General features: G+C 43.3%; 1 protein-coding gene across 1 annotated transcript in view; it reads left to right on the forward strand.

The window, feature by feature from the left end:
• The window catches only part of LOC117808248 (fibroblast growth factor 14-like), a 47,573-nt gene extending 30,260 nt beyond the window's left edge, over positions 1–17,313 (forward strand). The window contains exons 3-6 of the mRNA XM_034677880.1: positions 2,329–2,439; positions 4,141–4,244; positions 15,060–15,258; positions 15,423–17,313. Of these exons, the coding sequence (XP_034533771.1) occupies positions 2,388–2,439; positions 4,141–4,244; positions 15,060–15,258; positions 15,423–15,571 (504 nt within the window). The 5' untranslated portion in view covers positions 2,329–2,387 and the 3' untranslated portion in view covers positions 15,572–17,313. The remainder of the gene's footprint in view (positions 1–2,328; positions 2,440–4,140; positions 4,245–15,059; positions 15,259–15,422) is intronic.
• The last annotated feature ends 7,753 nt before the right edge of the window (positions 17,314–25,066 follow it).

Here is a 25,066-nt window from a genome sequence, read left to right on the forward strand (position 1 = left end):
TGCAATGCCGGCGTCATGTTTTTAATCCTTGGGATAACAGATGCTTTAAATCTATTCAAAAGGTTTGATAAAATATTTTCAAATGGTTGAAGGTTAAAGAAAAAGAAGTAGGAAGATGTTTTGAATGATCAAATCTCCTTTTTTGGATTATTAATGAATCAATTCAAGCAACTTTTGAGATACCAGCGGCTAACTTGTTATTTTACCTAATTTCTTCACTCCCCTACAAAAGGAAACCAATTATTTATGGGTCCTTTTAGACTTTGTGAGACACTGATCAACATTTTATCAGATATGAGCGACCAAATAATTCATTGATTGAGTGAAAAAGGACCAAATTTGTATCTGCAGCCCTGGAGAAGATGTTGGAGTCTTACGAGCATCTTAAATTTTATATTCTGATTGGTAGTCGTATTTTCCAGTAGCCTTACACTTGCATGGGATTTGCCTGGTTGTAGAAGCCTCCAACAGATTGTAAAGTCTTTTAATCTGAAAGAGATTTATCACTGAGAGCACGACACGCCAGGCAGTGTGAGGGGAACTTCGTCAAATCAGGCGCTGGATGCAAAGCTTTACTGCTCCTCTTCGCTTCTTCTCCCCCTGCTGCACAAGATGGATCCTTCACAGCAATGGAAGCACCCCTCCTCTCTCTCTGTCTCTCTCTCTCTCTCTCTCTCTCTATCTCTACCTCTTTCTCACACACACACACTTAAAAAACTAGGCCAGTCTTTGCTTCTTTTCCGTCTCTGTGCATTAGGGTATACCTCCACACATGTTCAAAGGGGATTCCCACCCTGCTTTTGCAGAGTCCCTGATGTGATAGAGCGAGGATGGGTGTGGCTGCATGGAAATGTATGTGTGTGTGTGAGAGAGGAGCCACGTTAAATAATCAGTGTCACCAACCCGGCGCCTGTGTGTTTGTGTTTGTGGAAAAAGCGTGCAATCTGCAGCAGAAGGCGTGATGGAAGTGATGGGAAAATGCCTGTCTGTACCTGCCAGGGAACCGTGACTGTTATATCACCTCACGCTCACTCTCCATCTTTATCCAGTGACTCAGTCGGTCCCTCAGCTGCGTCTCTGCCACGTCTTGTCCTTACTCTCTCGGATTACGACTGTTTGTGGTAGCAAAAGAAATTAGATTTCAGGCTTTAGAGATGATAAATTCCTGATTTACTGCACAATAAAGACACTTTCCACATTCACCATCATGTAAGGGTATAAAAAAGGCTGCTTTCTTACAATAATATCTTCATGAAGAATATGTTATGCAACTCTGCAGCTCGAGTACTCGCTAAAACTAGGGAAAGAGAGCATATTCTCTACACTAGCTCCCCATAAAATCTAGACTAGAATCTAAAATCCCTCTCTTAATGGTCAGACACCTTTGTATCTTAAAGAGCCCACAGTTCCCTATTACCCAGCTGCACTCCCAGCATGCAGGCCTGCTTGTCGTACCTAAAGTCTCTAAAAGTAGTATGGGAGGTAGAACCTTCAATTATCAGACCCCTCTCCTTTGGAATCATCTACCAGTCAGGGTCCAGGAGGCAGACACCCTCTCTACTTTTAAGAGTGGGCTTCAAACTTTCCTTTTTGATAAAGCTTATAGTTAGAGCTGGATCAGGCTTGGACCAGCTCTTAGTTATGCTGCTATAGGCTTAGACTGACACACTGGGATCCTGTCTCTTACTTCAACTTTTCCTGTCCTATTAAAGTTACTAACCATAGACCTTTCTGGATTCCCTGAGCTCCCTTGTCCCGTATAGGTTCCTCTGGATCTCTGCTGCTGTGGACGTGCCAGACTCCAGCTGCTACAGCTACTACTATTCATCTCATCACTATCATCTCTCTCTCTTATCCTCCTCTGTCTATATGATTTATCCGTCTCCAGCCCTCCAATAAAGTCGTATCTTCCCTTTCAGTAATGCAATAAAACCTCCAGGCCAACGATAAAAAGTAAACAGGCTGTGGTAGAAACAAAAACCAGTACGAAGCAGCTCTGCACCATCAAAGTTTGAGAAATTATTTATCACTGTTATTCAAGTGGAACAATGACCACGAGGGAAGGATTAGCCCAACAATCCTGTAATGGATTGGACGTGCCTGACTAGTCTCTGCACAGGAAATCCCTCAGGATGCAGCAAGTGGTCGCATTGTTCTTCAACCACTAACTGCGTCCTAAATGTGCTTTCCAGAACTGATGCTTTCGGGGCATTTAAAGATAAGTCAGGTTTCTCCTGAAGCGGGGAAAGACTGCAGGATAATCTGCTTTTATTTGCCGATCGCTCATTTTTCTCTCCTCCTGTGTGTGTGTGTGTTTGTGTTTTGCAGAACCACAGCTGAAGGGCATAGTAACCAGGTTGTTCTGCAGACAGGGCTTCTATCTCCAGATGGGCCAGGATGGAAGTCTGGACGGGACCAAAGACGACAGCACCAACTCATGTAAGGACACACACATGATCTATAACAGTAGTGTAGATCATGTAGTGCCATTACTTTATCTCTTTTGTTTGTTAATGCTTGACAGTGATCCATGTGTGTTAAAGGTGCACTCTGTGATGTCAGAGATCACAGGTGAGCGTGCAGAGCCCTGCAGACATTCTATGATACAGTAACAATCATTACTACTCATCAAAAACTGTCAGCAAGGCCGGTCCGAGAATAACAAATCTGTCTGCTGCTTCAGCACCACGGACAGCGCCATGGATTTATCAATACACAGAGGAGGTGATAGATTTTGACCTGCACAGAGCTCAGTTACAAGAGCGATGGGTCAACAGCCATGCTAACGTATTGAACTAAAGCGTCCCTTCACTCTGCTCTGGCTTTGCTGGAAGGAAAGGAGAGCAGATTGGAGGAGAGCGCTGTTATTTTCACAGCTGAACTCTTGCTGCTTAAGTGTGTGAATGACTAATCCGTGCTAAAGTTTCTTCTCACAGCGAGTTGCAAGAGCTGCTGAGACCTTAAGTCACCTTTCTGATGAGGTGCGGTTCTTTAAAGAGGAATAAACAGCCTCAAAATCAGACACAGACTCTGGAGCTGCTTGATTTCCTCTAGCTCGTTTTAAAGCCGCTTGTGCATCTTTTAGCTTCAGTCTTCTTCAGCCAGTTCATCCTCCCCTCATTTGTGTATTTATTCTGTTAAAATCTGCATATGAAGCCTGTATCAATGTTTTCTCCCCTCCCTATCATGAGGCAGTCTGTTTTCACAGCAGCCCCATCTCCCACATTAGAACAGGCAGTGTGTTGGACTGAGAGCAACAAGTGGTTGTCGAGAGGATTTCATTTTGTGAGGAGCAGTTTATTGGACCTCTGCACCGGACTCTGCCCTCAGGGAGGAGCTGCAGATGGATGGCTTATTGATTAATGCAGCCTCTGCTGTATTCAGAGAGAAAATCAAATGCTAATCACTACAGCCGGCATCGCACTGGTTCAAAGTGTCCTCTCCACGTTGGCTGAGCCTTCCTCGTGTTGTAGCAATGTCCCTCTTGTTTACTATGAATCTCTCTTTCTCGTTTGGCCAGTGTCTTTAAATCAGTGTTTGGCAAACGTCGACACGTCCGTTTTTAGGATATCAGATTTAACTGCAGCTCAGGCTCGATGCTTGTCTGAGTGTTGGATTGAGCAGAGGGAAGACATTTCTGCAGCATTTAAACACAGGGTTGTTAATCAACTGGCTGCGTATCTGTATCTTAATGATGTGAAGAAAAAAAAAGAAACACAATGTGCATTGCAACAGTGGAGGAGGCTCCTAGAATGCTTGGTTCTGGAGTGCTTGGGAGAGAGACAGTGGCTGAAATAGTCAAATAATTGTTATTAGCAGTCCTAGCGTCTGTCCCTGGAGAATCCCAGCTTTTGTGATGTATTGATCGGCATGTCGGACGACACTTAGCCTGGGACAGATTATTGGCAGATTATCGGCAGTTATTGACGGGGGAAATAGCCAAATCAAAAGCTGTTAAGCTGCAAATGTTTCAGTTTAAATTAGCTGTAGCTCTAATTTGAGAACTCTTATTTGTAACATTTGGATCCAACCTCTCGAGGCCAGGATCCTCCTTTACCTCCCTTACCATTTCACTCTCACACGGTTGTGTTTCAGGAGAGGATACATGAAGGTGATTCTGTTTGTTTTTGTCCCCCTCAGCTCTGTTTAACTTAATTCCTGTGGGTCTGAGAGTCGTGGCCATCCAATCAGTCAAGACCGGCCTCTACATCGCCATGAATGGGGAGGGTCACCTCTACTCGTCGGTGAGCAGCACACACACACACAGCGCTGTAATCTGGTTGGGCATAAGTTTTATTGCTTTTAATCTGCAGGGGAAACAAAGGGAGGAAACTTGAGCTGCATGTTTGCATATTTTGTGTTGCAAATAACCAAGAGGGGAGAAAAGTTTGGATTGCTTCAGCCTGCATGCTGCAAAGTAATCCAAAGTACATGCACCAAAAATACTTAGCCACAGACTGGCTCAGGTTTAATTTAGGAGTTCAAAATCATTTAAAAAAAGATGCAGCAGTGTTAATGTTGGATCCTTTACCGGTGGTACTTTGCTCTCTTCATGGCTGCCAAACTCCCATGACCAAAGCAGCATGAGTGCACAACAACGTCGCCGCTCGTCTTCTTCTGCCTGGACTTGCTCGGGTTAAGTTTCCCCTTCAAGAGATTTTAATTTGTGCATGAAAAATGCAAAATAAAAGCATGAAAAGCTGAATTATAGAGACCTTTGTTGAGTCTGATTCATTAATAAGAGACATAGAGAACAAAAGGAAAGACAGGCGAAGGAGAGGCCGGTGAAGAGCAAGTGGAGTGGAAGTAAGGCAGAGGAGAAGCGGCTTGGTCTGCTCAAGAGGAATATGAATTATTTCAACGCTGACTCTTCAGAGAGAGTTCACACTCCTCCTCCGACGTCTCTTCTCCCTGACATCATCCCTCCTTCCTCCCCTTCGCTTCTGTCTTTTAGCAGCAGACAAAAAAGGAGGGGCAGAGGAGGTGAAGGGGAGGAGACGACGAGGCGATAGAGAGAGGGGACGAGGGAACGGTAATGGAGGGGAGGAGAGGAGATGAAAGGAAGGGAGAGGTGAGAAGGATAAAGGTGAAGCCGGGACAAATCGTGAAGAAAGTAAGAGAAGAAAAGATTGGGTGGGAGGAGAGGGGACGGAGGTGACGGAGAAATGGGACAAGGACAATGAGAGGGAAAGACTGGAGCGAGAGGAGGGAGGGAAAGGGCAGCAGACGAGTGGAAAGAAAGGGGATGATGATGTGGACAAAGGATGGTGTTGAGAAAAGGAGAGAGAGGAGTGAAAGGGGACGTGTGGGTGAGATAAATGATGGAGAAGAAGGACAGAGAGGAGAGGACAAGAGAGGAGGAGATGGTGGAGGAAGAAGGAGGAAAAGGGGTTGCAGATTAGAGGGAAGGACAAAAAATAAAAAGAAAGGAGGCCAAAGAGAGAGGGAGTAAGGTTGAGGACAGACGGAGGAAAAGACGGAGAGGAAGGAGGATGAATAGAGACAAAAGAAAGAAAGGATAACAGACATGAGAAGAATGATAGATGAGGAAAAGGTGGAGGTCAAGAGGAAACATGCTTGCGATGGATAAGAAGAGAGGGAAAAGATTTCAGATGATAAAGGTGGAGGTAAAAGACGACAACGTTTTTGATGTGAATAGAAAAAGATGGAGAGAATGGAGGAGGAGGGATTCTGCAGACAGAAGAGGAACGATGCCAAGAGAAATGAAAAAGAGGGAGACGAAGAAGAGAGAGAAGAAGCAGCTGTGAAGAAACGAGGAGGACGACGGATGTTAACCCTTAAAAATAGATGGAGGACAGGAGGAAGGAGTGAGAATGTTCCAGAAAGAGGAGAGGAAAGATGGAGTGGGAAAAAGAAGTCTAAACGTTGTGGACAAAAGGATGAGAGGGAGAGAGAGAGGAGTAATCTGGAGGAGACAGAAAGGAGATCTGTGCTGCTCTGCTGGGCTTTCTCAGCCTGTCTCTGAGAGGCACAGATGCATGAGGGCTTCCTGTAAATAATTGAAGAGGGGGAGTCCCCCCCTACACACACACACACACACACACACTCTGTAGAACAAGAAATCCCCTCTAAAGCTGCATTGAGGGAAAGTGAGGCTGTTTGATGGTGCTCCAGCTCAGTGGCTGAGTTTCAGGCTGCTATATGATAACAAATGTGTGAATTACATGCAGCAGGTTTGATCTATCACGGAGCTCGGTGTCTAATTGGCTGCCGGAGATCTCTCGACAGGTGTAGTGTGAAGCAACGGCGCCAGAAGGGATGCTCATTAAACATTACGGCGGCGCTATCACAGCTTTGTTTTAACCCGGGCTGAACCTGGGCAGTTACCGTACGCTCACGCCGGCTGAGCAGCTAATTTATCAGATGCAGTTTGGATTATATTTCATCCTGACAGGTTAGTTATTACGGAGGCGTCAGGGAGTCGATACAAAGCAGATTATGGTCCTCTAACTTACACTAAAAATGTCAGCCACACTCTGCAGAAAGTCCAGGCTGTGATTTAGTTATATGTTAACCACCAGACATCAACACGCCTCCTCCTGCTGCACATAAATATTGTGAGTGTTTCACGGCAGTGTGCGTGGATTCTCATCAATTTTAAAGTCAAATTCTGTCTTATTTTAAATTATTATGGACACAGATAATATTTATTCAGTTCATTTTTTGTTTTTACTGTGAATTATTTCCTTATGTATTTAGTTATAGATCGTATCTTATTCCAGTGATTTTTACAGATTACCTCTGAGCATTTTAATATTTTTTCTCCTTTACTTGGCAGTAGTAACTTTTAAGTGTAGCATATTTTAGTGTTTTATTATATAAATAATTCATTTTATTTGGTATAATAAAATGAGATAAAAAAATAAATTAATGTATCCAAATCATTTTGTAAATAATAATTAGAATTATAAAAAGATACAATAAACTTTAAATATGATGATTATGATAATAAATACATACAGAAGAATAAATCAATAAAAGAAGATTATAATAATGTATAACACAAATGATTCCACAAGAGAGTCAACTGAAGAGAAGTGATGCAACAGGTGACTCTCCTTATAGAGATCCTTTTTAATACCTTCTTTTTTTAATAATACTTTCACCAACCAGCTCATCAATAACTCCTTTCTGGATTAGAGTTCATCCTCTGAGTATTTTGGTCGGATGAAGCACATTAGTGTTAATATTTCTCTTCTTTTATCTACATTTCCGTCCCCTCTCTTGAGCTTTATCTTGTCCCTGAATTCACGCCGCTCTGAATCTTTATCCTCTTATTGCAAATTGTTAATGATATGCTGCGAACTTAGTTATACATGGAAGAACTCTCTTATTAATCCCAGATCTCGAGCATCTGGCAGTGTGTGGTTGTGCATGAACGTGTGGCGTGTGCGTGTGTGTGGGTTTTTGGGTGCGTGTGCGTGTGTATAGCTAACAGATGGCGCAGTGTGTGCAATGAGCTGCTACGTGATAATTATGGAGCATGCTGGGGGAAAGTGGGAAAAAGTGCTGATGAGTTTGGGAGCGTGTGTGTGAATGAGAGCGGAGTGATGAGTGTTGACATGTCGTGTGGGTGTGGGTGTGTATGTCGGGGTGTGTGGGTGTGAGGATGTCAGCTGGGAGGTGAGACGGGAAATTGACTTTTTTAGTCAAAACGTTGCAGCTTCCTGTGACAAACCACGAGCTCTGCTACTCCTCCTGTTATTATTAACTCCTGATGCTTCTGCATGAGTGGAGTGAGAAAGATGACGAACAATGCTCATGTTAGGAATTAAATCTTAAGAAATAACATTACGTAATCCTCCAAGATGATGATATAAAGGATAAAAGATCATGAGACGAATCTGGATCTTGTTTTCAGCCGCAGTGCTCCCCTAAAATCTGCTTGTTTTTGAGATCTGAATTCTGCTGACTGTCCAGCAGCCAAGATTAGAAATGGAAATGTATTCCTTCATGCCAGCTCCTGTGACTCAGACTGTTAGAGCCCCAGTCTGTCTGCTCAAGAGGACCTGGGAGTCTGAACAGCATCAACTCAATTCTATCAAACTGTCCAAGTTTTGATCCTTTGTATCTCTCCAATCAGTCGTCTCTTTACTCCCCTTTCTCGCACACCAAGACAGGATGAGATCTCATCTGAATCCACTATGAGCATTGCACCTTGCAGTATTTAGCAAGGACAAACTTCCTTTAACAGGCAGAAACCTCCAGCAGGACCAGACTCATGTTAGACACACATCTGCTGAGACCGTGTTGGAGAGAGGGATAGAGGGAGATGAAGAGAGAGAGAGATGATGGTGGTGAGACGGATAGTAGCAGCTGGAGTCTGGCCACAGCAGCAGGAACCTACGAGACAAGGGAGCTCAGGGAATCCAGAAAGGTCTATGGTTAGTAACTTTAATGGGACAGGAAAAGGAGAGGGCAGGACAGATAGGATCCCTATCTGTCTAAGCCTATAGCAGCATAACTGAGACCTGGTCCAATCCTGATCTAGCTCTAACTATAAGGTTTATCAAAAAGGAAAGTTTGAAGCCTACTCTTAAAAGTAGAGAGGGTGTCTGCCTCCTGGACCCTGACTGGTAGATGATTCCAAAGGAGAGGGGCCTGATAACTGAAGGTTCTACCTCCCATACTACTTTTAGAGACTTAAGGTACGATGTGGTTTTCTACAGCGTAAGAAATCTGTCAACCGACTCTACACCTTTTCATCTTTACCTCTCGGATTTCCTCCGTCTGCTTTCGCTTCATATTTTCCAACAACATGTTTTCGTGGAGCGTGGCGTTGTGTCTTATATGTTCAAGTGTGTGTGTGGCACTCGTCCGCATTCGTAGGCGTGTGCTTTCATTCACAGCGCCTTCGGATCGGCACTCAGACGGAGTGAGTCCTGTGATGTCTGCATCCACGGAGATGAGAAGGAAGAGGAGTGGCAGAGAGAATAAATGTTAGTCATATGAGACACACACACACACAGGTTTTTGTAGAGACCAGAGACTGGATTTGTTGCTGGTGAGTGGAGCCTCTTCAGACGTGTGTTTCTGTGGATAGCAGAAGTACATTTTGTGTCTTTCTAAAACAGAAGCATGTTTAAATCAAAACAGGAAACAAAGTGAGTGAAAGTCAGTAAATGTCAAAATAAAAGCCTCACAAATACGAGTTGGGCAAAGGAATCTCTGCTCCTGGATGTATCGTGAGTGGATTCAGAAAGTTTGGTGCCGTCCACACAGAAACACAATCTGCTTAGTCTCTTAAAGATTTTGGAGAAACCTGATTATTCTGCAGCCTTCGCCTCAGGTAATGTATGAACTAACATTAGTAATGCATTAAAAAGCACAGCCCTCTAATGAATCGCTCTGAAAGCACTGAGTTGGCGAAACAAAGGTTTAGTTCTTCACTGAAGTTCCTCTCGTTTTGTTCCCCCCCTGTCCTGAAGGAGCACCTGTGCTGCGAGCTGTTGCTCCTGCTCGAACACACCTGATCCAATTACGTCCCACACATTTTCATAACAGGGTAATTGGATCAGGTGTGCAGGTCTGCAGCGGTTGAGGATAACGGCGGTGTTCCTGACACCCCGAGAGCACAGCTGTGATTGGAGTCAGATTCCGTCTTTTATTCTTGGCTGGAGGACATCCTTTCAAGTCCGCTCTCAAAGCAGCCTCTTCACTTTTTGGGTTTGCGTGCACCCCACACTCCTCCTCTTCCTTCTTCTTCTTCTTCTTCTCTGTGGGCTCCGTTTCTTTAGAATGATTTGTTTACCCACAATTCCCCTGGGTAATTAGTGCTGTGATAATAACTGGTGTTGGAAACAAACACACCCACTCGCTGAGCTAGTGCACACAAACAGAAACACACACATGTATGCGTACACATAATGGGATGAAAAACAACTTTCTGGAGCTTAGACGCATTAAACATTGTTGCAAGTAAAAGAAGTGAACCCAACATTTCAATCGGAGGAACATTTGTGGACCAAGGAGCTGGAAACATCTCTGCAGAGTCATCATATTTTATATCTGACATGTTTTTATGTTAAAACAGACGTAAACTAGCTTGGATGAATATGATTATGATGCTTTTATGGGATAGAAGCAGTCTTTGTCGGACGCTCATGACTTGATGTACTCCGCTTGGTTTAGACGAAGGGTGGAGGTGTTGGAAGAGGAGGAAGAGGAGTTGTAGTGGTGACAGTTTCAGGGTTGATATCACTCTTTCACACATCGGCTTCCCTCAACTTATTGCCGACATTCTCAGGAAGTCTGTCTCCATTTGCGCCCCAACAATGACTGTCTCATGGCGTTTAAGGTCTCACTTCTTCATCTAAACATTGGACGGATGTTGTCTCAACTAACAACCCAACTGTGTGCAGAGGAACTCATGTTAAACCTTCTTCTCTAGCAGCGTTGGAAACTTGCAGAAAAGGACACAAACAGGAGTCTGAGGGCAGCTTTGGTGCAGCTCTGTGTGTGGGTTTTGGTGTTATGGCACAGCCCAGTGGGAATCTTTTGCTGCAGGCAGTCAATCAGTATGTCTCCAGCCCGTGAGGCAGATCTTGAAGCTTGAACTCGTGGCCCTGCAGTCATTCAGCAGCTGCCCCCGGTCTGTGACGCCCGAACTCTGTGACTTCCCTCAGAGTGAAGTGTGATGGGAATCATCCCGCTCGCTTCAGAACACGTGTTGTCTGTAAATTAGATGTATACTCCGGTTCTTTGTGGATGAATTAGCTTCATTGGCGAGCTCCCAGTGGGCAGCAGTCACGCTGGGGGATCACTGGGCAGCTCTGAGTTCAGATTGCTTTTCCCACTCTTCTTATTTTTAGCTCTGTAATGGAAAAGGGACAAAGTGCTGCCTGTATCAATTTGGTATGTTTTGGAACAACATGTTAATGGGCTCTGCTCCATCTGATGACAGCTGCCGGGGAAAAAAAAACAGCTGCTTTTCAGGCAGCCGAGGACACACAAGCGCTACGTGCATGTCATTGAAAAGATAACAATGTGCATGCATGTTTGCAGCCTGTTCACTTTCAGAGAATCTCTGACAGCGAGGAGAAAAAGGAGAGAAATACTCCGATACAAGAGGGGAGAGAGAGAGAATCCCCCGCTGTTTTTCCAATCAGGAGGCGTCGTTCCCCTCACTGGGTGATTTATTCTCCTTCTTCTCCTTCATGTCCCAATTTCAAAACACCCCACCCTCCGTTTCTTTCATTCATCCTTTCTCCCCGTCTCCTTTCTGTGGGCAGCTTGTGAAAGCAGCTATTTAGAAATGACGACAGAAACACATTCAGCCGGGCAGTGTTGTTAAAGTGACTCACCTGAAAGGGAGCTGAGGTTTTCATTTTTACAGTGCACCTTTTCTCCCCAAATTCAGTCCAGAATAAATCTTCAGGCCGCGCTCAGAGACGACATCAAACTTCTTTTATTTTAAAAGCAGCTTTAAATGATGTATGACCTCGCTGGCCAACATTAATAAGAGTCTGGCACCGCTCTGAGGATCATCCTCCCCAACAAATGAATAATGAAACAGAGGTGTAGGTCAAGACTTAATATATTATTAACTTAATTTAATCCTGCAGTGAAAAGTTTGAAGCTCTGTCGGGATCAAGCACTCAGTATCTTAAAACCTGGGCTCTATTTTTAGATTTCTAGGCTACCAAACATTTTCTATTTGTTCTTATCGATTGCTTCAGCCTGCAACCATGCATCAGGCTGTGATGGCTGCAATGCACAGCTTAGGGACAAATCCAATCAAAGAACGTCTGCAAAGTAAGCTTTTATTCTCTGATAGCAGGCTGACAACTTCAGGGAGGACAAATCCTGCAAAGACTGACTTCTCTGTTAAGACAAGGCTGTTAATTTTCACTTTAAATAGGAGTTGCATCACTCTCTTCAAAGCTAACAGACTTACCTCTCAGAGTGACGCAGTTTCGGGGCAAACATTGCTTAATCAGTGGCGCCAGTTTGACCTCGTGGTGAAGAAGTGTGCCCCATGTAAGGATCAAATCAAATCAATCCACGAAAAAGAGTTCAGGAACATGTGGCTTAGACACCATAGACCTTAAGGTGAGGTAAAACCGTTAGCTTCTGTTCGCATTAAAACAATGTAACTAAAACAACAAGACCCCAGATATCTCTTACATAATGACTGTTATTGTCAGTCGGGTCTGGTGGCCTCTAAATGAAAGATGTAACGTCTCTTTCTGTTTTTTAAAAAGCATCTAAAGCTCCAACAAAGAGGTCTGTATGTACACGGATCATGCCATCCATCTGTCAGACACTTCAAATAACAAACCGAGCCTGTGTGTGGCAGAATCAGAAACTTCAAGTGGACGTAAAGGAGGTATATCAAACCCTTAAATCTGTACGAGTAGAGCCCAGAACTCTGTCTTTACTACGAATCAAATCCATGCTCATCAAAGGAGAACATTTAATTTGTGTTGGTGTATTCGAGTCTCTGACAGCGCCATCAAATAGAGCATCCATTCATTAAAACCTGTCTTGTTCGTTTAGTCACATTTCATATCCCTGCACCTCCCTCCATTCATCCCCCAGAGCCACAAGTGTGTGTCTGCACATGTGCGTGTGTGTGTGTGTGTGATCCCCGTGCAGCTGGTGCCCTGCCTGCCTCTGAGAGGTGTCGTCCTATGTTAGCAGGACTGGATGTGGTTTAGCATGAAGTACGGCACATTATATGTAAAATTAGCATTCAAATGTTTGGGTGTGTGTGTTTCTCTGTGCTCCACACACACACACGCTCTCACAGCCCACCCACCGACTGACACCGACCCCTCCCTCTCGGCGCTGGTTGGTTGCCATCGCTACAGTGTCGCCTCTCTTCCTCATGTTGCTATGAGACTCGGACCGACAGACCTGAGCTGAATGATAATGTGTCTGAGGCCCACATCAGCCAATAAGAGGCCGTCTAGACAAACACTTCCCAATCTGGGATCTGGGGACCTCGGGGTGATTGTTTGGGTTGGCAGGAGCCTCCTCAGCCGTCCGAGGAGTGGTTTATTATTAACTCGACTTTTTAATTTCCTCAGCAATCACTGCAACGAGAAAACGTCTCCTTGGTTTGGAGCTGAATGATAATCAGAGTTCTTTAATGAAATCAGAGTTCGATAAGAGTGACAGGAAGATTCTTGTCCGACAAGAGGAGATAAGATTGATTTGAGGAGCAATTAAGACGGGCTAGTTAAAGCTGGAGTAGTTTGTTTTACATCAACTTTGGATTAATGATATCAAAGTAACACTGCTGGAAGCCCGGGAAAACCTCAGGAAAACCACCAGAAGATACGATAGTGGATCTGCATCACAAGACTTATCCACAAGGCCAAATTAGCCTCCATTAGTTCATCTTTCATGTGGACTTCCTTCTTTATGTGACAATTAGCAGCATGTACAGCAACTGAATATATTTGTCAGAGAAGATGAAACAATGCTCGTTCAAGGAAATTTGGCGTCAAGATGAAAAACACAAGGAATGCTAGTTTCTGAGGCGACTTGCAAGATGTTCAAACAAATATAATGCAGAAGCTGTGTTGTTGTGCAAAAATGTCTTGAATATGATTTTAAAAAGTGTGCAGGAATCCATCCGTCATCTGCTTTTGTTTACATCTGGGTAGTGGAGCATTTTTTCTGGTTCTCAGGGTTGTAATCATCACTTTTTTGGGGGTAAGGTGGCTGAAAATAATCTGTTTTTCTCAGAAGAGTTGTTAGATTAATTTAAATCCATCTTACTCTGAGAGAAGAGGAGGATAAGTTAACTTTTAGACACATAAAAATGGCCGAAGCGTGTTAACTTTTGAGCATGGTGCCTAAAGAAGACTTAAATAACATGATTAGTATGATAATAATTGATGTATCAGTGGAGCAGTTAAATAATCTGTATTTTAAGACATTGCATTTGGTTTGGGAGGCAATTTCAACTTTAAATCAGGAATAATTGAACCAAAGGCATCTTAAAATGTGTGGATTATCATCATTCTGGTAAAGAATACTTTCCACTACAGTGGTACATCCTTGATGTTTTGGATACTGCAGAGGTATCTTGTCTCTCTGATCAGGTAAAAGAATGTCTCTGTTTTGATTCTGACCTCTCTGATGAAAAATGTTTTGTGTCGAGCCACGTTTTTCCCCCTCGCTGTTACTCACCAGGGAGGACGATTTCTCACCCAGCGAGAATAACACCTTGACTCCGTGCTGAAATATGCTCCACTGGAGGCAAAAGCACAGAGAGAGTTTTAACACTGACGTCTGGGAGCGGCGAAGGTCTCTGGGCTTTGTGTCGCCAGAATCAGTCTGCTTTTGATCCGTTCGGTTTGTTGTTTTGAGCACACAAAGAAATGTCAGAGGAGGGAATGACATGAGTGAGAGTAATACGTGAGTCAGTGTGGTGTGCTGTGCTGTTCCTCCTCGGCTGTGTCTGGCTTTCAGTTTGGAGTTTGTAAAGCAGATGTCTGATCAGAGAGATCCGTCTCTCATCAACAGACTTTCATTCAAACCGGACCAAACATGGATTTCTGAGACAAAATTTCATTTTTAAGTCATAAAATCGTGCCTCAAAGTCCGAATTCAGTCATGGAAATGTATACCGTGTGACCACTGAAAGATTTTCTATAATTAACAGTACATTTAATGAGGGAAGACACCAAACAAAGGGCTTAATGTGATACACAAAGGGTGCAAATGAGCCTAAATAAAACCCTCATGATGCATGAGTTTATTAAACCTGATTGCAGAAAAATTAAATCCATGTTTGCATTTAATAAATCAGGTCAGTTAATAACATTTGCTGCAGTATAATGATCTGCAAACACACATTTCACCAGGATTTATCTCAATATAATGACCAGTAATTATTTTACAGCCTATTTACTTTTATTATTTATGACTTTATTAAACCAGGAAGCAAAGGCACAGCTAATGCACCTGCAACAACTTACTGTGTTCTTTTTCTCGAAGAGGGAACATCTCTCCTCCTCTTTCTTTGAGTATGAGTATTAATAAAGTAAAAGTAACACGTCTGATGTTTCTCTCTGTCTCTGCAGGAACTGTTTACAGCAGAGTGTAAGTTTAAGGAGTCGGTGTTCGAGAACTACTATGTGATCTACAGCTCGATGCTCTACAGACAGAAGGAGTCGGGCCGGGCCTGGTTTCTGGGCCTCAACAAGGAGGGACAGGCCATGAAGGGGAACAGGGTGAAAAAGACCAAACCAGCTGCACACTTTCTGCCTAAACCTATAGAAGGTAAGCAGAGTTTATTCAGTTTAAGGTTTATAAAGTGTTTGATGACACGATGGAGTAAAGACACAACCTTTCTTCTCTCCTTCATCCCACATTTCCTCCCTTTCTCACCCGTTTTGAATCATTTATGCTCCTCCCCCTCTCCGTTCTTCCCGCCACACCTCCAGTTGCGATGTACAGAGAGCCTTCGTTGCACGACGTCGGGGAGGCGGTGCCTAAAATCGCCGTGGGCCCGCCTTCCAAAAGCACAACCAGCGAACCGGTGGTCATGAACGGAGGGAAACCAGTCAGCAAACCTGACAAGGAGGAAACATAACCCCGCCCTTCTTTATACCCCCTTCCTCCCCCTGACCAATCAGAGGCCCGGAAAGGACAGAAACTCTCCCCACTGCTGCACAATCAAAAACTGCATCTAAAGGTAAACGAGCAAACACGTTCTGACTGGTCAGCAGTGGGGCCGCTGGTCCCGCGCCCACCTCGGATGGAGCGCCCGAGGGGGTCAGGAGGATGAAGACCGTGGACCGGGCCGGAGGCGGTCAGATGTTCTGACTCTGAGAGGCGAGACAAATGACTTCTTAAAAATATAGACCAAGTGGAAAATGTTGTCTTCAACGGTATTTTTCTGTGACAATCTGTAAGAATGAGGCCCCTCCTTTTTTCTTTCCTTCATGTTTTCTGTTGCCAGGTATGCTTGCTTGCTGGTAGCCACACACGCACACACCCACACACCCACACACACACACACACACACACACACACACACACACACACACACACACACACACACACACACACACACACACACACACACACACACACACACACACACACACACACACACACACACACGCACGCACGCACGCACACACACATCGACCACAAGGCTTCGATCTTTTGGTAAACACCGAACAGATTTAAAAAAATCAGAGGGTGCCTAGTCAGCAAACAATTAAGGAGTAATTGTTCCTCTAACGCTGGGCGCTCATTTACATATTGTTGGATCTGAATGATCCTGCAGATTGCTTCAGCTTGCAGCCGCAAACACGTCCATGTTCTTCATTTATACGTTTCTGGAGTCCAGTTTCAAGGATCGCATCTTAATGCATCCAAACAAAGTTCTATCTCTATTGTTTGCAGACACATGGAATAGCATTTGAGCCCGACTGTGGCAGTAACAAGCACTTTAAACGCTCCTGCTGAAGCAACCTGCAGGAGCATGAGCGATCCACACTCCTGCATGTGTGCAGGACAATCCAAATTACGGCGTGCCCCTGAACACCTCTGAGCTCAAAGCAAAGTGTTCCTTTACTTCCTGTTTGTTGAGCAGAAGTATAACCCTGCACACACGGAGCACTCGTGATTCAAGACACATCTGTACAGGCACGAACAGATATTACAGTTATTCCCCCTTCTTTGCAATGATTTCCACATCGTGTAGCTCTAAAGAAGACATCAGGCACGTCACGTCAGAAGTGAGTGTGTAGCAGAAGGAGTTCCCTGTTTGTAGCATCACAGATAGTGAGACAGATACAGGAGGCGTGCTGGTGTGTGAGCAGCGTGGTAGCAGTCAGTGTTTACATGGAGTAGCAGATATGGTAACAGAGGGAGGGTCAAACCTCCAGAGTAGTGAGAACAGCACTTCTTTTTTTCAGTTCGCTGCGCTTCGAATAACGGTGAGAATGAGGGTAACAGAGAACAGGGTAGACCACGTTAAAGCCACTACGTGTAAATCCAAATCTAAGAGTTCAGAAGTCTTAGGGAGAGAGGAGAGAGCCGAGGTAGTGGAAGAAACATGATCTCAGCGTCTTAAAGGACGAGGTGGAGCCTGTTTCAGTTTATGCATTTGCTGTCTGGACGTCACGTCTTCCACATCAAACTCGTGATGATGCAACAGGTTGAAGGAGAAGAGTGACACAGCTAGCATTTAGGGTATTATTAGCATAGAATGAATAACATGGAAAGATGGAGACTAAGATTGATGACACAGAAGATTTAGAATCACACATAGTGGCTTTAGATCTGCACAGTATCCTTTAAATAAAGTAAGCTAAGAAATTTCTCTTTATTGTGCAAGAAACTATCTAAACCATTGAACTCAAACAGCTCACATCGATTTCAGTGTCACATCAAGCCGTTATCAAATCAGACTGATTCATTTTTCCTTTCTTTTTCGAGACGTGGAGGACTACAAGGCGGAAAATCAAAATGTCTTGAGCTGAAATGAAACCAAATAGATTCCCGTGCTTTGCCCTCTCACTGTGACCGTCAACATGGCACCAACCTGTTCAACGTTCAGACTTCCTGTTCACCGCTTAGCTCTTTGAAAAGCTCCTCTGTCGTCCGTCGTTTCACTGAGGAGGTATGAAAACTGTGACCCCACACATGCACACACACATCAGTGATTATATTAACAGAAGCTGTGTGTCCCTTCTGCTCTCTCTTCATCCTGGGTTTGAGTCAAATAACCACTTTGTTCTCTGATTAGATTTAGGTAGCAAGAATGACCTCCAGTAAACACACATAAAAAAAAACAAGAAGACGAGACACAGCACCCCCCTCCACGCGTACAAAAACAAGGCTGCATGATTAATCCTCACAGTGGCTCTGACTTTAAACGAGCTGCATCTCGCCTCAGCAACAGGTGTGTGTCTGTGAAGCGCTGCTGCACACAGAGAAGACGTGTTTCTTGTCGCCCCGCTGTGTCGTACAAAAGATGCTCTCCACAACTGAAGAGACTGTGAGAGTACGAGACAGCTGACAGCGCTTCTAATTGGCATCGCTCACATGTTTGTCCCCTTCTCTGATCTCATTAGCTGTGTGCAAATATTCGTGACTGACCAGCTGGAACACGGTGATTTAAAGTGTCTGTCTTTTGCAAATAGGCTGAAAGAACCATGTCTTAAAGGAGCGATTACAAAGAAGCAGAAAAATGTCTGATTGAAGAGAGATCGGATCATTTTAGGTGTTTTTTTAAGGAGCTTTTAAACCTGGGCCTTTACTCCAGTAGATTTCTTCATCCAGCAGCTGCATATCAGGCTGTGATGGCTGCAATGTGATAATTCAGGGAGAGTGGACTCAATCGAAGGAAGCCAACAGACTCCATGAGTTAAATCTGTCTTTATTTATGGCAGAACACAATCAATCAATCAAGCTTTATTTATAAAGCACCTTTCATACAAGTTTTCATACAGAGATTGAAAAACAAGAAAGAAGCAGAAATAAAATAATGGCAAAATATTCCACTTATCCAAAATCTAAAATAGATTTTGAAGTTGAGACTAATGCACACCAAAAACAATGAAATATATGTAATAAAAAAAACATGTAAAGCACCAAAATAACAATAAGAATGTTAACTAATGTGTTAATTTAAAAAAAGGTAAGAATATTAATTGATAATGAATAAAGGCACTTTAAATATTAATAAAAGGAATAAATAAAAATAAGAGAAAATAAGTAGAATAATAAAAGAACAATAAAATATATGTTAAAGCATCAAAATAATAAGAATATAACAAGGGTCAGAATAAAAAAAAGCTAAATAAAGGTACTAAAAATATAAATTTAATTAAAAGAAATCCTTTACAAATCACAGAGTTGTTTGGTTCATATGGAATTAAAAAAGCAGAAGTCTTCCACTGTAATTGCAAATCCTCAGAGGTCTCCAGGTGATACTTAAACCTTTATCCTGCAGCTGTTTGCTCGTGTTGCAGCCGATGATGAATCTAAAACGAAGGTCCAGGTTTGAAAAAGCCCTTCTAAGTTGTGACGTCAGTCCTGAAAGTCTGTGCACGTTAACCGTCTTGCTGCTCCTCGTCAGAAAGCTGTGTTCGTTGCTGTGTGACTGCCTCTTGTTCATCCAGGGCGGCTGCAGGTTTGTGTTGAATCCCCAGCCGCCCTGAGCTCCAGCGGGGGATGCCCGACATTTCCAAACTCTTGCAAAGCGAGGAGGAAACGTCTTTTGTTGTGCTTGTTTGTGGATGTAACATTTATCGACTGTTGTGTCTCACTAGAGGGTTCTGAGGAAAAAAATAAACCCTGACAATCAGGCTGTAAACCTTTATCTGTTAGTTTAATGCATCCTGTGTTGTCTCAACTGCGTCAGACTCCACTTTAATTACAGTATAGAGGACAATGTTTGTGCTTGCCTGAGCAACCATTAGCAGATACAATCAGTTACAAGAGTCTGGGACAGCAACTGTTATTCACTGAATGATTATCAAGCTGCTAATTTGTCCGACAGTGCTGGCAGAGGGAAGAGACGCTCGGAGAGGCTCGGCTTGTTATGTTAGCGTCTCGTTAAAAAGCAGCGATTGAAGATCTGTGGCACATTCTCAAGATTTAATAACGTCCGAGGCCAGAGAAAAATGGCCTGGTTTCCTGGAGACTGACCAAGAACACTGCTACAATAGTGTTTCCAGGCTGGTAATCACAGTTCAAACAACGAAGGCGCAATTACTGTCAGCGTCTCCAGAGAGATTTCTCTCCACTGGTGGTTAGCCAGGTACCAAGGCTACAATTATGAGATATCTAACAGCGGGTTCTGCTCAGGGAGAGAGCGGCTGATTTAATTAGAAGTGAGCAATCAGAACAGCCGGGGTCACTTTTAATTTCCACACACAAGGACCACTCATGTTGTAATGACAGGTACACATGTAGCCATCTTACTCTGTCTCACACGGACTGTAGCTCTGAAATCAGACATCAGACGGCACAAAATGGACCCAGCACCACAGGACGAAGAGGCTGCTGTGACCTGCTGCACCTCAGAGACGCAGGGATGTGTTGTGGTTAGCACTGTACTCTCACTGTAGCTCGTCTCCCTCAGGTTTTCTTTGCAGCTTCTTTTTTCCATTCCTCTTTATTCTCCTCACAAAAGACTGCCTTATTACATCTGAATCAGCGAACGCACTCTCCTCCAAGCTGTTACTTTCTCCGAACACTCATCCCACACAGCAGCAGACACTCTTCATCCTATTTTACTTTCCAATTATCCTTAAATCTTCTGTTCACTGTAACTACGCTAGCTCTTTGCTTGTTTCGTAACCATGCAGAACTTTTATTCCCACCTCCTCTGTTCTCCTCCTCCTCCTCTTTCTCTCTGTTTGGACTGTTTCCCACTTGTTGCATGGTTTAAAAGAGGACAGATGACGGGCTAATGCATGTGGTAATGTAGGTAATGTGTTATCAAAACAAAACAATCATTTACAGAAAAGCACCGCTGAAATTTTGCATCTGGCTCGTTTCTGCCGCCGGTCGAGCATCATTTAGATTCAAGTCCTGGAAATCTGACAAAATCTGTCATGCAGGTCCTCAAACAAAGGAAGAAATAACCACAAAACTTAAACTAGTTCATCCAAGAGGCTGGAAGAAGAAAACAGTTTATAGAAACAAAGATAGAACAAGTTATTACATGATTGCTGCTGATTTTGACAACAGCTGGAGGCAGGTAATTATTTTAGATTCTGGAGGATGAGAATTATTCAAAAGTTGTAAAATAAGTCTGAAAAAATATTAACAAATCATGTTGAAAATAATCTCTGAAGTAGCTTTTAAGGAAGCCAAAAAAATGTCAATAGCTGTTTGAAGACAGTGTCCATGTTTGATTCATGAAAAATGCTAAATTAAATCCAGATCAGAATTAATTACAAGTCCTCCTGGTGTACACCTCCAAGCCAGAAGCAAAATGTCCCCGGTGCTAACCTTAAAGGAGATTACTCTGTCTGTCAGTCAATGTACAGTTACACTTTACATACATATTATGCAAACAGTTTGTCTGCACTGTACAGTTTGTGTCCGATCCATTGTATACACTCAGAAAACGATGATATTGAATAAAGGATTTATAGAAAGAAATGTGACTGGCCTGATTCACTGACTCGTATTCATCCCAATCAAACACCATCCTTGACTTTCCTCATCCTTTAACTCTTTAGTTGTGTGCGTATGCCTACCTGTCTCACACCTCATGCTTCCCTCAATACCTCTCTTTCATCCTTTGTGTGGCCTGAAGGGCAGCCGGTATTATCGGCCCGCAGGAAGGGGCAGGAAGTGACCGACTCTGCTCACAAGGACGGCAGACAATTCAACCGCTTGAACAGTGACTCACTCAGACTTTGACAGAATAAACGCCTGTGAAGAGCGCTCTATTTATAGACGGAGAGGAGCGCTGTGTTAATAGCCGCACAAATAAAAGGTTAATGGGCCGTGAGGACGCAAATCGACTAATAATTTGATGATCTCTGAAACATTTCTGTGACTTTTTCATGCAAGACTGTCAAACGTGTGTGGGTTTCATTGGTTTGAAATGTTAGAATTTGCTGAATTTCATTGTTTAAAGATCAAACTGTTAGAATTGAACAAATGCACATTTTGAAGACGCCACATGTGAATTTTAGATCTTAGGACAGGGTCTTATTGGCTTTTCATAGACTTTAAAATACATCAACTGATAAAGAGACATGATATTTGTTATTGCATGTCATATGAAAATGTCTATGTAGCCATGCACACAGGAATCTAGATCACACTCATAATAATGGATAAAGTATGGATAACTGGGAGTCCCATTTTTAATAGAAATACTAGTACATGTCATGTCCTCAACATAGACTCAAAGATTAAACAGGGGCTGGATTTTTCGACCTTGAACTGACGCTGAAATGTCTTTGGCTCGATTTAAAAGTTAATAAAAATAAATCGCCACTCTGTGAACTCCCTCGTGACCAAAAGTAAATTTCCTCTTTCTGCCCCGTTTTTAATCCAGCTTTGGAGAAACACAACATCGCTCCGTTTTCAGCTCCATCATCAGAAGAGAGAGAGAGAGAGAGAGGGGAGACAGCTTTGCCGACACATTCAGACAGGTTGACAGGCAGGATGAATCACACACACACCTCACATCTCCCGGCCTCCTGTAAGTGACAGATGAACCAGCAAATACTGTAATTAGGTGTGTGTAATTAAAATCTGCATATGTTAATGTAATGTAAATGAGGTGTACTTTGAAGGGCAACATGGTGTTTAATTAGCAGGAAGGACTGGAGCTTTAATTAGATCTGGAGAGCTGCATGCTTCACATCGTTCAACCTGAAGACCGACCTGATGCCGGCTTTGTTTTACAGGATGCAGGCCGGATCCTTCTCTGTCTTTTAAAGGTGATTTATTGCTCAGTTTATCCTCCAATCATGCCCGTTCTGACAGTTGGTTGGTGCTTCCATGTGTCCAGGATTCTTACTTTGTCATATTTATATATTTGTACAAATCACCCTGCAAATGAATCTGCTAGAATCATCCTGGAATATTTCTAACATGTTCTCTTCCTTTCAGGCAGTTTACTCTCCATTATTGACATGTAGGAGTTCAAATACAAGGTGGAGATCTGTGTCATCCTCCATGTTGTTTTAAAATATTATCAAACTTTCACAGCCACAAAAACACCAAAGCTAGCTCCCTGAAAAAGTCGTTTCCGTTGACTGTCTGACAACAAATTATAGACTGTTTTCGGCCTCACCTAAGGTCAGTTTGCTCCAAACGGGATGAAAATTGACAAAATAAAAAATCACCTTGCATTTGAGGAATCATAAAGTAAAACATTGAGACGATAAACTCCAGAAGAAAACATTTGCTGCCCTCCCCCTGCTGGCCATGAGTGGGAATGCACGCTCCTGTATTCGCTTCCCTTTTGAAAACAAGAGTCCTCTTCTTTCCTGCAGCCTGGAGCCTCGACTAAACCAATGAGATCACTTCTTCCTCTGGCTAAAACTAAAACTCTATTATGCACAAAGCAAAATGGCTGCTCGGTAATCTCTTATTAAAAAGCAGCCAATTATAGCCGCGAAACAAAATGACATTCTGTTATCAGAGAGCACAAAATGTTTCGATTTCCCCCTCTTTTTGATTAATTTCATTAAAACAGCGTCGAGTTGGGAGTTTTAGGTCCCTTATCTGCTACACACACACAAACACACACACACACACACACACACACATAGAGATAGTATGCCGAAGCTGGAGCAATGTGTTTGAGGTGGTGATGAGAGCTCACTTGAGAGCCTGTGTCTGTCTGCCTCATTATCATCAAACACAACAGGCGCTCCAGTACACGTGCACACACATACATGCACACACACACACACACACACACATAGGCATGCGTCGTCCATGGTTTTCATAGTAATCACGGCCACTTCAAGCATTCATGTCACTTGCAGCTGCTGCAGCATGAAAACCCTGCAGCTCCAAACTGAAACTTAAAACATCTTCACGCCTCCATTTTTTAGATTTATATTATTTTATCTTCAATAATTCGTCCCAGGAGCAAGAATGTGGTATTAATTCACTGATATATTAGAGGAGCACCTTGGATGTGTGCAATGCAGATGAAACATCCAGAACAATGTGGAGGATTTCACACAATAACAGCATTATATAAGGCCCTCTGCAGGTGTGTTATATCACCAGACTGCTGTCAGTCATCGTGGAACAATGATGTTAATGAATATTTACACTTTATGACATGAAAACATGAGACTACAAAAAATGCACAGCTACCAGGTGCTCCCTGTCAAGCGGATTGGAAAGCCACTCCCACCAATCACCTGGACCTGCAACACACAGAGGAGAAGGAACAACAAGCAGCCTTCTCAAGGTAACAGAGTAGAGTTTCTTGGGATATCTGGATCATTTTCTGGGAACTAAGAAACAAAACATGAAGGTGGTCCCTATGATAGGCTTGGACCATGACATGCCATGCTACCACTGGCCGAATGTGGGAGGTTAAACCTGCTGCCGTATTTGTTTTGAGCTTCAATCAATATCATAGACAAGTGTTCAAGAATTCCGAAATCAAAGACAGACCTTTCTAGGATTCCATCTATTATTCTTGAAATAAATTTATCATCCAATCAGAAAAAACAAATCCTCAGTTTCCTTCAGTCTTTATGTACTTTTCTTCTCTCTCCCTCCTCCAGTGGTTGATTATTCCATCTTTTTCTTCTTCTCCTTTATTTAGTACCTTCCCGTCATTCATCACTTCTCCTCTCTCTTCTCCGTTTTGTCCACATCAACAGGAAAAGGGAAGAAAAAGGTTGACGAAGAGCCGAGACACGTGGAGGCAGGAGCAGAGAGGGAAAGGAAATTTATCTCTCAGGTGATAAGTGACATTTGATGGACACACACACACACATGCACACGCACACGCACAGACAGGGTAGGGCAGAGCAGTATCCAGTCAGGCAAACACGCAGTCTGAATACTGATTAACCAATCAGAGCACATTTCTGCCTGGCACCAGAGACACTCGTTGGCTGCTATGGCAACCAAGAAAGCATCATCGGCGATAGGAGAGGGAGGAAGTGCCTGATGCTGGAGGGAAAAGAACAAATTGATCTCTTGCAGCATTTAGAGAGGGGAGCGTTAATCTTGTTACTCTTGTTGAAAAATGTGTTCGCCTTTTGGATTCTTTTGGTCGGGCTGTGATTCAAAAGTAAAGTGAGTGTTTGTGTTGAGTCTCAGCTTCATGGTAAACAGTGCGTTCAACAGAGGCTTCACTCTGGCTTCCTTCAGCAGTGTGAACCCCTCCATACAGATAGTTTTCCAAAGCCTTCCTCACACCTGATTAGTCAGTCTTGACGCTCCAAAACAATCTTCAAGGCTGCAAAAGTTTTGAGATTGGATTGAAATTAGATTGATACTTACTGACCTCATTCTCCTGATTCATCACGTACGCAACAAAACCATCGCTTGTATTTTACCAGGAAGAGTGTTAAAGTCAGTCATAGCGTCCGAGAATACTACCCACACACAACACGTA

This window comes from Notolabrus celidotus, chromosome 24 (assembly GCF_009762535.1).
Source record: "Notolabrus celidotus isolate fNotCel1 chromosome 24, fNotCel1.pri, whole genome shotgun sequence".
Taxonomy (NCBI): domain Eukaryota; kingdom Metazoa; phylum Chordata; class Actinopteri; order Labriformes; family Labridae; genus Notolabrus; species Notolabrus celidotus.